At 38.3% G+C, this 13,553-nt stretch overlaps 2 protein-coding genes across 2 annotated transcripts; both read left to right on the plus strand.

The window, feature by feature from the left end:
* The first annotated feature begins 429 nt into the window (after positions 1-429).
* On the plus strand, positions 430-5,382 carry srp19 (signal recognition particle 19). The gene is made up of 5 exons (XM_029440241.1): positions 430-787; positions 2,216-2,291; positions 3,838-3,909; positions 4,360-4,468; positions 4,892-5,382. Exons 1-5 carry the CDS (start codon positions 750-752, stop codon positions 5,020-5,022), a joined length of 426 nt encoding a protein of 141 aa, XP_029296101.1. The 5' UTR covers positions 430-749; the 3' UTR covers positions 5,023-5,382.
* A 1,207-nt stretch (positions 5,383-6,589) lies between these two features.
* rsph14 (radial spoke head 14 homolog) lies at positions 6,590-11,681 on the plus strand. Its single transcript, XM_029440240.1, has 6 exons — positions 6,590-7,204; positions 7,531-7,633; positions 8,038-8,156; positions 8,958-9,180; positions 9,402-9,538; positions 10,330-11,681. The coding sequence occupies exons 1-6, from the start codon at positions 7,030-7,032 to the stop codon at positions 10,599-10,601; spliced, it is 1,029 nt and encodes a 342-aa protein (XP_029296100.1). The 5' UTR covers positions 6,590-7,029; the 3' UTR covers positions 10,602-11,681.
* The last annotated feature ends 1,872 nt before the right edge of the window (positions 11,682-13,553 follow it).

Below are 13,553 nucleotides of genomic sequence, written 5' to 3' on the forward strand. Positions count from 1 at the left end.
GGAATAATCAGAATGTGTGGGGTTGAACGTGAAGAGTGTGTGGCTGAGAATGAGTATGATACATAGCATAGACATAGTTGCTTTCTAGCATGCTATAAACACTGAAAGTGGTGATGAAAGCCTGAATTGAAGCAATCAATTACTGCATTAAAACAAACTAAACAAACTGTATGCATGTTAGTGTTTCTAAATATTTTGTTCAAGATTCACATTTAAGTATTTTGATATATATTATTGGAACACAAATTATCTATAGATGTACACTAACATTAAACAGTTTGTAATATAATGCTCCAGTCAGATGTCTGGGAGGACAACTCAGCTCAAAACGCTGTACAATGGTTCAACCAGAGAAATAAGGTCTGTAAGCAAAGAGAATAGAAGAAATCATTCATTGGTCATTGGTAAAAGAAACTGGAAGCTGAGCGAGAGCTACGTCATTGTCTTACCAAAGTAATTTGGTGTCTGAGTTATATTGTTTTTATGTCTTTTAAAATAGTCATTATCGAAGGGAATAACGTCAATACAGCCGATCCGATTCCAAACCTTTGGACGGTTGTGTGTATAGTATCACCGCCGGCGCACTTGCTACATTACATCAAGCGCACCTACTGGTTGTCAACAGTTATCGTGCATGTGGAGCAGCCTTATGGCTGCGTGTTTTACGGCAATCAAACTTCGTCTTTAGTCGCTGTATTCAGACGAGACTCGGCCGTCTGCAGTCAGTCATATAACCGAACCAACCAACAATGGCTCATCTAACTGAAAACCCCGCTGACAAAGAGAGGTATGTTCTTGTAAAAGCTAGCGTGTTAGCCTAGCTAGCATTAAGCTAAAGCTTACAGCGTTTAGCCTTTCGCTCACGTAAACTCCTATAGAAGATTAATGGATTTAAGGCTCACTCTTATATCCGCAAACGTAACTTCCTTATTAATTGATACGGTAACAAAGCTTGAATCCTGAAAGACCACTGTGCAATTCGGCATACATTTAATTGGGGTTTTAGCTTTAATCCAACAAATAACCAGAATTATGTTTGGTTTATATGGTTCACTACAACCCTTGACGGTACAGAGAAATGGAGGATTGTGAGAGTAGCTAACTGTCGGGTAAACCGAGTTAAATGTTTATCTGAATAAACCCTGTTTGCCACTAAACCTCTTTAATGACTGTTTATAATTTGTTTGCTATAATGTCAAGTTTTACAAAGTATTTGGCAGAAACCGTGGAAAATGTATAAGTGGCCTATTATTTACATGAAGTTTTGGCTAGTCGTCCTAGCCGTCTAGCATGACGTGTATTAAAGGTCCTTAAACCTCAATAGTTGTCTGTCAAATATTGATCCCACTGACGTGTTATAGATGTATATTGCTGAAGACGGTGGAGGACAGTATATGTTCGACTTTATATTCTGGAAATGGGATTACATTTAGTGTAAATTAGGCTCTTCTAACTTCTCAGTCAAGAGTTTAGCAAGGGCTGGCCATTTGCTACTCCGGGCCAGTTAGCCATTCATTCAGACTAGTGTGACTGTAAAATAAAGCTTCTAACAAGTCTCTAGAGCTCTACACTAAAGTCAATTACTGTAAAGAGGTGGGATTAAAAAGGAGGATGGATAGAAACTAGGATTGATTTCATTATGTTATAATCTGAAGATGATTGTAAATTAATTATTTGTTTGGTCTATAAAAAGTCAGAAAACTAAAAAATGCTCATTACAACTTAATTTTCTGGCGATTTGACTAATCAGTTAATTGACTTATCTTTAATACTGATTTAGTCCCATTATCTCAAAATCACAGCATCATCATTTCATTATGTCCATAACAAAACGGTGTTCTGGCGTTTTTTCTTTTTTTATAAATTGTAAGTCTTGCATTAGACAAGCGTAGATCTTCACCTACCGAAGCGTTTAGTCTCATGATAAGAGACCTAAGATGGTTTTTGTAACCACAGTAGACCTGAAACGATTAGCAGGTTAACGGTCTGGTAAGTTTAGAAAATGACATTTTACTCTAATGCAAGCTTTAAAACCAGAAAAATAAACACTACATATTACGATATTAAGATATCCAAAATCTAAGTTGATATCTAGTCTCATATCACAATATTGATGTATTGCCCAGTTTACCGTTTATTTATGTCGTAGAAATCATGGAAATCTTCTTTTCGTAAGCAGCTTGATTGAAGTCTTAACGGCTGTGATCTCTTTCAGGTTCATCTGCATCTATCCCATCTACATCAACAGTAAGAAGACGCTGGCTGAAGGACGAAGGATCCCCACAGAGAAGGTTCTTACTCTTCACTGTTTTCATTATGTTTAACCAGAACACCTTCAGTGTTTTACTTTAATTGTTCTACCTTCCAACAAGCTGCTAGTTGTTAGCAGGATGCTCCACCACGATAAGATTCTGCTTAGGGATAGTAGAATGAGTCCTAAAACCAGTACATTAGTTAGAATTTTAGCACTTCTGGTTCCCTGTCTCGAAGTCAATAGTTTTATAAATAAGGTATGTGGTTAACACAAGTTTAACAGATTTGAAAGTTTTCTTCTCCAATGTAAAATACGTCAGTAAATACCCCACTCGTGAATTTCTGAAGCTTCTATGTATCTCAAATTCATGTGGTGTAGTTCTTTTATAGTAAACCGTTAGGTTTTGTTCTTTTGGCGATTGCATAAATGCTTAAAAATATGTATCTGGAGATTATCCTGCTGAACAAAACGTGTAACGTGTGTTTGCCACAGAACGTATTTTCTGCAATAGCTAATGGAAAAATTCCAATGGCTTTTTGTCAAGGGAACCAGTGCGATGCTAACCCCCGGGTCAGCCTACAAAAATATGTCATCAGTGCAGCACTCTATTCCTAAGGACACAATTAGTTTTACAAGAAAATACATGCAGAAGACGGTATGTTCTGTTTTTTTATCAGCCCTCTTACGTATGTGCTGCAAGAAACACTAAACTTCTAAGTGTGTTATTTCTATCGCCGCTCACCTCGAGCCAGACGTAGCCTGTTCCCCCAAACACTGAGGCCTTGTCTTAAAAGAGGCTGCCTTGCAGCTTACACTTTTTTGCTTGTAGTGTGTAGCATTAGAACAATCAACAGTTGTTGGAAGACAACATTTTTTTTTTGTCAGAAATGGCAGCAAATGCATCAGCCTCTCAAATTGGGCGATTTCCTGCTTTTCTCTGTTTTTATATAATTTATAAATGAATATCTTTGGGTTTCATTTGAAGACTTGGACTCTGGGATGGACATTTTTCACAAAATAATCCAAATTAATCCATAATCAAAATAATAGTGAATGTCAGCCAGAGTGCTTAACAACAATAAACATAGTAAGAGAAAAGAAAAAACGTAAAAAAAAAGTATTGCAAAAGTCAAGAACATTTTTAAAATAACATTTTTTAAACTAAATATCTGTTTTTAAAATGAAGAGCGCTGCACAGGGTTTGAAACAAAGTAGATGACATTTTCTAAATATTGACCAAGGAATGTTCAAATGTTCACAGTATAAGGTGCTGTCGGGCGACGGGTATTTTCCACTGAAGTTGTCTTCCTTACGACTTTCATCGTCTTTGAATCCAGTTCCACACAGCAGACTTTTTGCAATGTTTTCTTATGTTGAAAGCAGGTGTGTTTATTTTGATGCAACAGATCTCCTCGCAAATGCAGCAGAATCATTGTCACATAAAAATGAAATTGCATTAAGGCCTGAATCATATTTCAAATCACCATGCAGCTTTTGGAGGAAAGCAGTTTATTGTTAATTTAGTGCAACATGCAGAAAATAAACCAATAAGGAGGCAAACGACTGACGTTGTGTGTCTGCAGGCGGTGGAGAATCCGTCCTGCGCTGAGATCAGAGACGTGCTGACGGCGGCTGGGGTCAACGTCTACGTGGAGGTAAAAAGAAAAACTAGTGCTGGGCGATGAGGCCAAGTTCCTGTCTCGTTAACATATCTCAATATCAATTTATGTTACAATATATTACTAACTAATGCCTATACTTTTTCATATTATTTTTGGTACATTTAATGACATATTAATGCATCTGTTGAGTCAATTATTTATTTATTTCAAATCTGGGTTCTGTCCTCCATAGTTAGTCACATTGAACTGAATGGTAATGTAAAAATTATTTATTAATTTGAGTTGGCATGTGCTTGTTATAAATTTACACGATGTAATTGTGTGATATATGATTTCATCTCCATACGATTCCACTGAAAGATGATAAATGATCATATTGCCCAGCCCTATGAAGAACTAAATTTCTCCTGGAAGAGAACAGAATATCACTTGATGACGATGAAAACACATGTTTATCTATTTATGTATGCGTGTCTTTCCCAGAACAAAATGCATCCCAGGGAGTGGAACAGGGACGTCCAGTTCAGAGGGCGTGTCAGAGTTCAGGTGAAGCAGGTGGACGGCAGCCTCTGTCAGGACAAATTCTCCTCCCGTAAGTTTGACTTCCTGCAATATTTAATGTATGTTCTGACCTATAAAGATTCAGGGTTTATCCTGGTTCAATCATATTTTCCCTCTTACCTGTAGAGCTATTTATCAAGATAGATTGTTTTGCCGTGAGTTGCAGAAGTTTTGAGATATCGGCCGTAGAGACGCCGGCCTTCTCTTTTAATATAATTGAACTGGATGGTACTCAGTTTGTGGTGCTCAAAGCGACAAAACAATACATTTGAAAAACTCAACAGCAAAGTCTTTTTCCAGAAATCATGACCCGGTTACTCAAGATAATCCACAGACCTTGTTGTGAGCAGTTTCATGGAGGAACTATTTTCAACCGTGAGCTCATGAGAGCCTCTTGTTCAAGAGAAAATGCTCATTTGATGTGATGTTTTTTTAAATCTTTTTATTCCCTCAGGTAAAGATGTGATGTTTTACGTAGCAGAGATGATCCCTAAACTAAAGACTCGCACCCAAAAGAGTGGAGGAGGAGACACCAGCTCTCAGCAAGGAGAGGGAGGAAAGAAGAGCAAGAAAAAGAAGAAATAGATGCATAGAAATTATTATTATTATTATTAATTTTAAATAATGAGGAAAAAAACATGGAACTACAATGAAGCCAGGATTGTTGTTTTGAACTATAGGCTTCCAAAATGAAAATGTTTCCCATTTAATTCTTTATATTTTCACTCTACTGAACATTTCTACGGCCTGCGTGCTGTGGAACCTGCTCACAGCTGCTCATGTAGTTTCCAAAAACGCTGAAAGAACTCATTTCTGTAGTTTCAAATTTCAAAGTGGACACTGTGCTTCTTTTTGTTACACCTTGTCTCTCTTCCTCCAGTTTTTTTTTTTTTTTTACTTGGTTGTCTCCTTGAAGGCAGATAAATAAAGAGTTAATTTTCTCTACTTTTTGTTGGTTTAATTTGAGCAAATTTATTAAGGAAACGAGGTGTCGGGAGCACTTTCGGGTAAATAACAGTAAATGATAGTTTATTATTAATCCTCGTTCTAACTTATCATGGCCGTCGCTTTCTTAGCTGCAGTTTACGGGTCCGGCAGACTCAGAACTTGCAGAGGTTTAAAACTTGATCTGATCGTTCAGCTAAACCGGATGTTTGATGAAGTTACTACATTTAGACTCCTTCTGTTGTTTCTAACTAAAAAACTAAAAGATTATTATTATTATTATTATTATTATTATTAATTTTCTGTTTTACTGGCTTCTTAAATTGCCACAGACTGAAATGATCTATGAACTTCTTTTCAGATATTAGTTTGTGCAAAGTTTGAATAATCATTAAAGAAAAGGCCATAAACCAACTCTTGTAAAGCAATTCAGCATCCCCTCAACATTTTGATGTATTAAAGTCTTCATCGTTAAATGATTTCCAGATATTCTTCTGGATTGTTGAGGTGTCCACAATTTACACTATTTCTAATACTAATTGTTTTCTGACGTATTTTATGTTTTAATTCTCTGTTATTGATTATTTTGATGTTATAAATATTTTGGATGTATATAATATTCGTCTCACACTTGTTGCTTGTGTAACATCATATTCTGACATAAAGATTGATAGAGTAACAAAGACAACACAAACATGTCCGCAGTAGGTTTGGGTTAAATCCCAGTTTAACCGTCCTAAACCTTAAAGCTTAATGACCATCAGTGTCTCCTTAATGTAAAACAGCACTTTTTACAGGAAAGCATAGAAGGCAACATTTACAGCATGAGACAACTGAAAACATTTAGACATCTTAATAAAATAAGCATAACATAACAGGCATGACTCCACTCAATAGTGGAGTTCATTCAACCTAAACATAAGGTAACTAATTTAGTATCAAGAACAAAAGGCAATAATATAAATGACAAAAGATTGGCATTAAAGTCAGTTTAATTTAATTTATTATTGTATATAATTTGTATAGACTCACTAAATCCTGAAAGGTTCAAACCTGGTTCAAACGATGGACGAGACCTCGAAAATTTGGCTTTATGGTAAAGCCCAGTAAAATTAATAAATTGACAGTTTTTGTTTTCATAATAAAAGACTACATCCTTATCTTCCAGTTTAATTGAATGATTGGTTGAGTGTTAAAATAATGACAGACAATAGAAAAGCAAGGAACAGTAAAAAAGTAAAGAATAGTAAAGATATAGTTCAGAGATGTGTTACTCATATTGTCATATTAACAAATGATATATTTAAGAGTAAAATAATGAGTAACTTTAGTGGTATTGGAAATATGATAATTTAAATCAGACACAAATATTTACAGAATTCACTGGACAGATTGTATGTAACATTTTGAAAATAACTTCTTTGACTGTTTGGAATACAAAACATATTAGGTAAAGCCTAATAAAGGTTTTTTGTTTGTAACGTAATTGACAGAGGCGACCCCGGACATGACGTCATCTCTTCGGCTCTCTGTATACGGTTACTAGGCAACGGTGTTTGTTTTCATGCTGACTGATTTACCAACAAGCCCGCCCCGTCAGCTCTCTGATTAGCCGGGTTTTGAACGAGGTTCGTTGATAAACACCGGATGGCCTGTTCCCTGACAGACCCGTCCCGGGCTCCGGTGGCATTCGGGCGGCGGACCGTGCAGCAGCTGTTCGAGGAGCTGCAGCAGCCGGAGGCGGGCAGCAGGCTGCGCGCCTTGGCTTCACTCTGCGACCTGATGCACGATCCAGAGCGGATCTACCACACTGTGAACGGGGGTAACAACCAGCCGACATGATGCATGGAATTATGTAGTAAAGACATGTATTTAATTAAATACCTTTACTGCTGAAACCGTAACTACATGAAGCTGAGAATACTTGTGTACTGCTGATACTACATTACACTTTTACCTCAGTAGAGTTTTGAATGCAGAACCTTTACTTGTAATGGTGTATTTTTACATTATTGTGGCCTTGTGATACTTTTACTGAAGTATATTATCTCAGTACTTTCACCACTGTGTGTTGCATCTGTTTTTGTAAATTGTCACAGTATTCATAAACAGAGTATTAACATCATTTTTATTAATACTATTATGCAGGTTTTCTGGAGCAGTTGAAGGTTGTGTTTAAGGATGAAGATCCATCAGTAAGAGCCAAAACCTGCGAGCTGCTTCACATGCTGACCACCCACAGCATCGGAAGGTAGACAGACAGACAGACAGACAGACAGGAGGGAGACAGATGGACTAAAATAGGAGCTGCATGTGGGATTGAGTCAAAATAAACTGCATTGTGTTCAATGGTCACCCAGTGCACCAGTGAGGCTCACTGTTAAAGAACATATCCTTTGTCTTTGTTACACACACACAATACTTGTTAGTACATTTAGTGCTGAGCTGTCTCTCCTTGCTGTGCTCTACTATGGTACCAACAGGTGGCAGTATAACACAAAGGACTGAGACTCAAACTGTACTGAAAGGTTTTGTCACATAGGAGAGGTTTACCTTTGGTAATAAGTGACACAGCAAGAAGTGAAACCACTTTATGGACAATGGCAGATTTAAATCACTGTTGGGTTAATGAATATCTGTTGTCTCCTCCTGCAGACAGGCCCTGCTCTCCTCCTCCCTCCTCCCTCCTCTCTATCAGCTGTTGGACGACTCCTCGTCCTCCTGCAGGAGAAACGCCCACCAAGTGCTGAACCGCCTCACTATGCTGCGTGCAGGTGAACTCATCACGTGTGATTCAAATTAGAGATTTAATTTCATTATTTGTGTTTGGGAACCTCGAATCAGCCCAAACTGTCAATCCATTAAATAAATGTATAAAAGTTTCTCATTAAAATGGCTTCAGGATCTCTTTTTTTCCTCACATTGGTGTCAATGGGCTTCCATACAGGATGCATTATTTCTATTATTGGACTAAATATATTAATGTGATACCAACCACTGCACACTTCACACTGTTTCCATAAACATGTGTTTCATACTACAGAGATATGTAGGATTTCTGGTATTAAAGAATAAAAAAAAATATTATTGTTATTATCATTATCATTATCATTATTATTATTATTATTATTATTATTATTATTATTATCATTATTATTATTATTATTATTATTATTATTATTATTATTATTATTATTATCATTATTATTGTTATTGTTATTATCATTATTATTATTATCATTATTATTATTATCATTATCATTATCATTATTGTTATTGTTATTATTATTATTGTTATTATTATTATTATTATTATTATTATTATTATTATTATTATTATTATTATTATCATTATAACAGCAATCCCTGCGGATTGATTTAATATTTATTCTAACAAGTTGATGCGCTAAATCAGCAATATTTATAATCAATGCAATGAATAAATTGTGATCAATTACTGTTTACAGTGAAGTCTGTTTAGAACAGACAGTTTGGGTCATCATTTAACTGTTCACCTTTTTTTTTACTAATCCTAATAAGTTTGACCTGAGATCGTGTGACCTGTATCACTGCAGGTGCAAACGCTCTTCTGACTCTGGTTCCTAAACTGGTGCTGAGGCTCAGAGAGGAGGAAGACGAGGAGGTGCAGGTGCTGCTCCTCTCCACCCTCAGCTCCTGCTCCAGGCTGGACGCTCTGCCGGCTCTGGCCTCTGACGGTGTCTCGCTGCTCGGCCACAAACTCTCCCACTGCTCCCCGGACATCCGCAGAGAGGCGGCTGCAGCCATGATGGCCCTCAGGTTAAACTCTAGGCTGTGGGTGGGGAAGAGTGAAGTGTTATATGTGCAGTGTCTCCTCAGCAGAATAAATGCATGTTCCCGCTGGTCAATATATTGGTAAATCAATTTTGATGTTAATATTAATATTCTTCCAATAATGATATTGTATCTCCATACATCAAACACATGCAAAATCACATTTCAAATTGTCCTCACACCAACCTGTTCTCGGCTGGTTGCAGTGTTTGTGAGGACGGTAAGCGGCAGGTGTGTGAGGAGGCGGTACTTCCTGTCCTGGTCGACCTGCTGCAGGACAAATACATTGAGATTCAAGCCAACGCTGCAGGAGTCATCATGTACACTGTGATCAGCACTACAGGTACAAATACTCAACTTCAAGTATTTTGCTAAGCAACCCTAACCAGCTGACTGTAACATCTGATTTTTATTCAGTGTGTGTTCAAACATTGTCCGTGGAACAGCAGTGTTTTCCCTTCAAACTACAATTTCTTACAATAAAGCATGATAGCGGCATTAGTCCATGGTGCTGATTGTCAAACATCCGTCCCCCGCGGTGCGCATAGGCACCATTGCTTTTTAATCGAGAAACCGCAGTTTCATGTCACTAGAGCGGCCAGTTAACGCAATAGACTGGCTGGATTTAAAGGTCTGGAACCAGAAACAATCTTCAGCTCACTGTTAACGGAGCAGACAGCAGAATGTGAAGCTCCACAACTGGATGTTTGTTGGTGAAATGCACCCTGGAGAGATGAGGGATAAGAGAGACTTAATTGTCCTCCAGCTGTATACAGTGCAGTACATAGAGGAAGGTAATTATGTTCCTCTCGTTCCGGTACAAAACAGAAGAATGAACATAAGTATTAATGCAAACAGTAGTAGCCTAGTGTGAATTTAAATACAGGCTTCCTAGCTGCTGCTCCGTCACTATGGTCTCTCCGCCTTCCTGCCTGCTTTATATCTGACTGGTTAAGACGCATCACTTCCTATTTGCCAGCGCGGGAAAAGTCGCCACAGAGCTCCAGTATACTATGTTTGGCAAGGGCTTGAATGTAACAAACGTTCAATTATAATTCCAGCTTTAAACTCAACATGTTTCTCCTCCTGAATTATCAGGTAACAGATATGTGATGGTACTGAGTTTGATTGTAGGTAAGCGGCAGTGTCTGGATCTGGACGTCATCCCAATCCTCCTCGACCTAGTGTCCAAGGACAAAGAGGAGGAGGAGGAAAAGGAGAGGAAGAAGGCCCTCGTCATGTACTCCCTGCGGGCTCTGACCGCGCTGGCTGAAGCTCCGGACGGCCGCCGCCTCCTATTGGAGCAGCTCCCTTTGCTGGTGATGAGGAGTGAGGCTGCAGACGAGGACCAGGACATCCGGCGGGCCGCTCAGAACGCCGTCAGGGTCGTCACCTGGACTCCCTGAGACGCTGTTGACCTCTGACCTCCAGAACAGAGCTGCTGCCTCAGCTGATCAGATAATAAATAAAATAATGAATATTATTATTCATTAATTATGTATAATTATAAACTACCGTAGAAAAATGTGTAATCGCCTGCTACTAAAGCTTGATTGGGTCTAATCTTTCATGCTTTTAGGTTGTGGAAAGTCCTTATTAGAAATATATGTTATTTTGTATGAAGAGTTTATTTTGCATATGAAGAACAAATCGCTGTACGATGGTTCAACCAGATTGACAATTGAAACGGCAGAAACGCACAAAGACAGTTCTGAGCAACAGTTCAATAAGAATATAGGAAACATGAAATATCCCTTCAGTCTGGACTCCAGACCCAGGCGTTGAGCAGTGGACTGTCCATCCCATCCTCGTCACCAAAAATGTTCTACAATAATAATTTGCCATCAAGGAATACACTTGGAAGCAAGGGCGTAGGTTTGATTTGGAAAGTGGAATTTTTCATCACATTTCGTGAAATTCTACACAATATAATCAGATGCACCCCTTAGAAAATTGAGTCCCTATGAAAGAATATAATATTTGGCTCCCCCAAACCTACACCACCCACACAGGCTGCAACTGCTGTAAGTGCACCACAAAGCTCATTTGACGACCCAAAGCTTGATCATTTACTATTAATTACCTCATACTCAGCCCACTGTCCTTAACGTAGGATGGGTCAGAGGTGTGAGTGGCATCTCTCACTAGACATGTGAATTCAATGTGAAAGTAACATTTTAGGAATTCATTCAAATCTAACAGTATTTGAAATTTTGGTAAATTTTACTCCTGTCAAATGTCAGTAATGTCCCGCTGATCACTTCTGTAAAATGAATCACAGAAGACAGATATAGACCCTGCTATTACTTACTTATACTTACTAAGTATAAGAAATGGAGTTTATGCCTTGCTGCTGCAGACCTCCTTATTAAACAGAATCCTACTTCATCCATCTGTCTGCTTCATTTAGTGTTTTACTATATGCAGTGGAATGTGATGTTTGATGAAGAACTATTTAATTGATATAAGATTAAATGATGCACTATAAGAAATGCACTGAAGGCTTTCTTGTGCAGTGTAAGTATAAATCTAATAGATAAATCCAGCTGTACAATAAGATCATTTTAACGATTAAACACATGAGCTACACCACATTAAAGGAGTTTTACTCTATACAGCAGATGTAAATCAACACATATTTATTTGTCTATCTCAACATGGCCCCATGTCTCTGTCTTCTTTCCCCTCCCATATTATTACATGCAGCCATAAGTTCATGTGTATGACCCACAAACATGTCTTCTCCTCTCACTGATGGACACTAATGTTCTACATATTGTATAAAATAATTAATAACCCCAGGCTGTAGCCACACAGAGATTTGGCCAACAGGTAAAATGTCGACATTAAAAGAACAAGAACGGCTGTAACCCAAGTCATAAGTAACATTAATAGCACAAATCAGTCTACAGCACACATTTAGTTTGCTAGCTAACTACGTTATCTGTTAATGTTAGCTATTTTAGCTAGTTTAGCTTGTACAGTTAGCAGGACTGAAACAATTCCTGGTGTGTAAACCCAGGACAGCTGACTGTCTTTCATATCACCGAACAATCAACATCACGTGTTTAATTTTGATACGGTACAATAACGTGTTGATCTCCTCCGTCTGCGTTTGAATCCAAAATTCACTCCAGCAATCACATCGCTGCATTATAAGGACCAAAGCGAACCAATAGAAAGTAAAGTAATTAAATTACTTTTGTAACAAGTAATGAGTAATAAGTTAAACATTTTTAATGAAACAAGACCCACACCTTTTTGAAAAAAGGGTTCTTCAAGGGTTCTTTGTAAGACTAAGGGTTCTATTAAGAACAATCTTTGGAAGAAAGTTCTTCAATGATTATTGAAAGCATGGGTGTTAAATCCTCCCAGGAGACACCCCCCCAAAAACTGTGATTTTGAACTATGAGCAAGTGGTCCCTCTTGGACATCAATGCATCCAAAACTAAAGCGATGACAATAGATTTTAGAAAAAATCCTACAGTCGTCACTCCTGTGGTGATGAATGATCAGGTTGTTGAGTTTGTGCAGCAGTATAAATATCTTGATACTGAAATTCATGACAAGCTGACCTTCAATCTTCATGTGGATGCTGTGTGTCGAAAAACCCACCAGTGCATTTATTCTTATTGTAAGCTTCAAAGTTTTAATGTTGACAATACTTAGATTAGATTTATTGTCCCCAGGGGGAAATTCATTTTCACGGCACTGTACACAGTATACATAAAATATACATACAACAAATAAGACTACAAACAGATAGCACCACACATGACAGGTATACAGGCACACACACTCTGTTATTTAAGGCAGCAATGGCTGCGGGGATCAGGCTTTTACCAGAGCGAGCCCTTTTACATTTTAACGTTCTGTACCTGCGCCCGGATGGCAGTGAAGAGTATCAATGATACATAACAAACATGTCAACACAACAACAAACTGGATATAATCAAATATACACTGGACAAATATAAAACAAGGAGGTCAGTGAGGTAGTCAAACAACTCCACAGTGGAAAGGCCCCAGGGGTTGATGAGATGCGTCCAGAGATGCTGAAGGCTTTGGGTGTGGAGGGGCTGTCTTGGTGGACACGCCTCGTCAACATTGTGTGGAAGTCTGGGAAAGTGCCTAGGGGGTGGCAGACCAGGGTGGTGGTTCCCCTATTCAAAAAGGGGGACCAGAGAGTGTGTGCAGGGGTATCACACTTCTCAGCCTCCCTGGTAAAGTCTACTCTAAGGTACTGGAAAGGAGGGTTCGGCCAATAGTATAACTTCTGATTGAAGAGGAACAATGCAGATTCCGTCCTGGTCGTGGAACAACGGACCAACTCTTCACTCTTGCAAGGATCCTGGAGG

Source organism: Cottoperca gobio, chromosome 9 (assembly GCF_900634415.1).
Source record: "Cottoperca gobio chromosome 9, fCotGob3.1, whole genome shotgun sequence".
Lineage (NCBI taxonomy): Eukaryota > Metazoa > Chordata > Actinopteri > Perciformes > Bovichtidae > Cottoperca > Cottoperca gobio.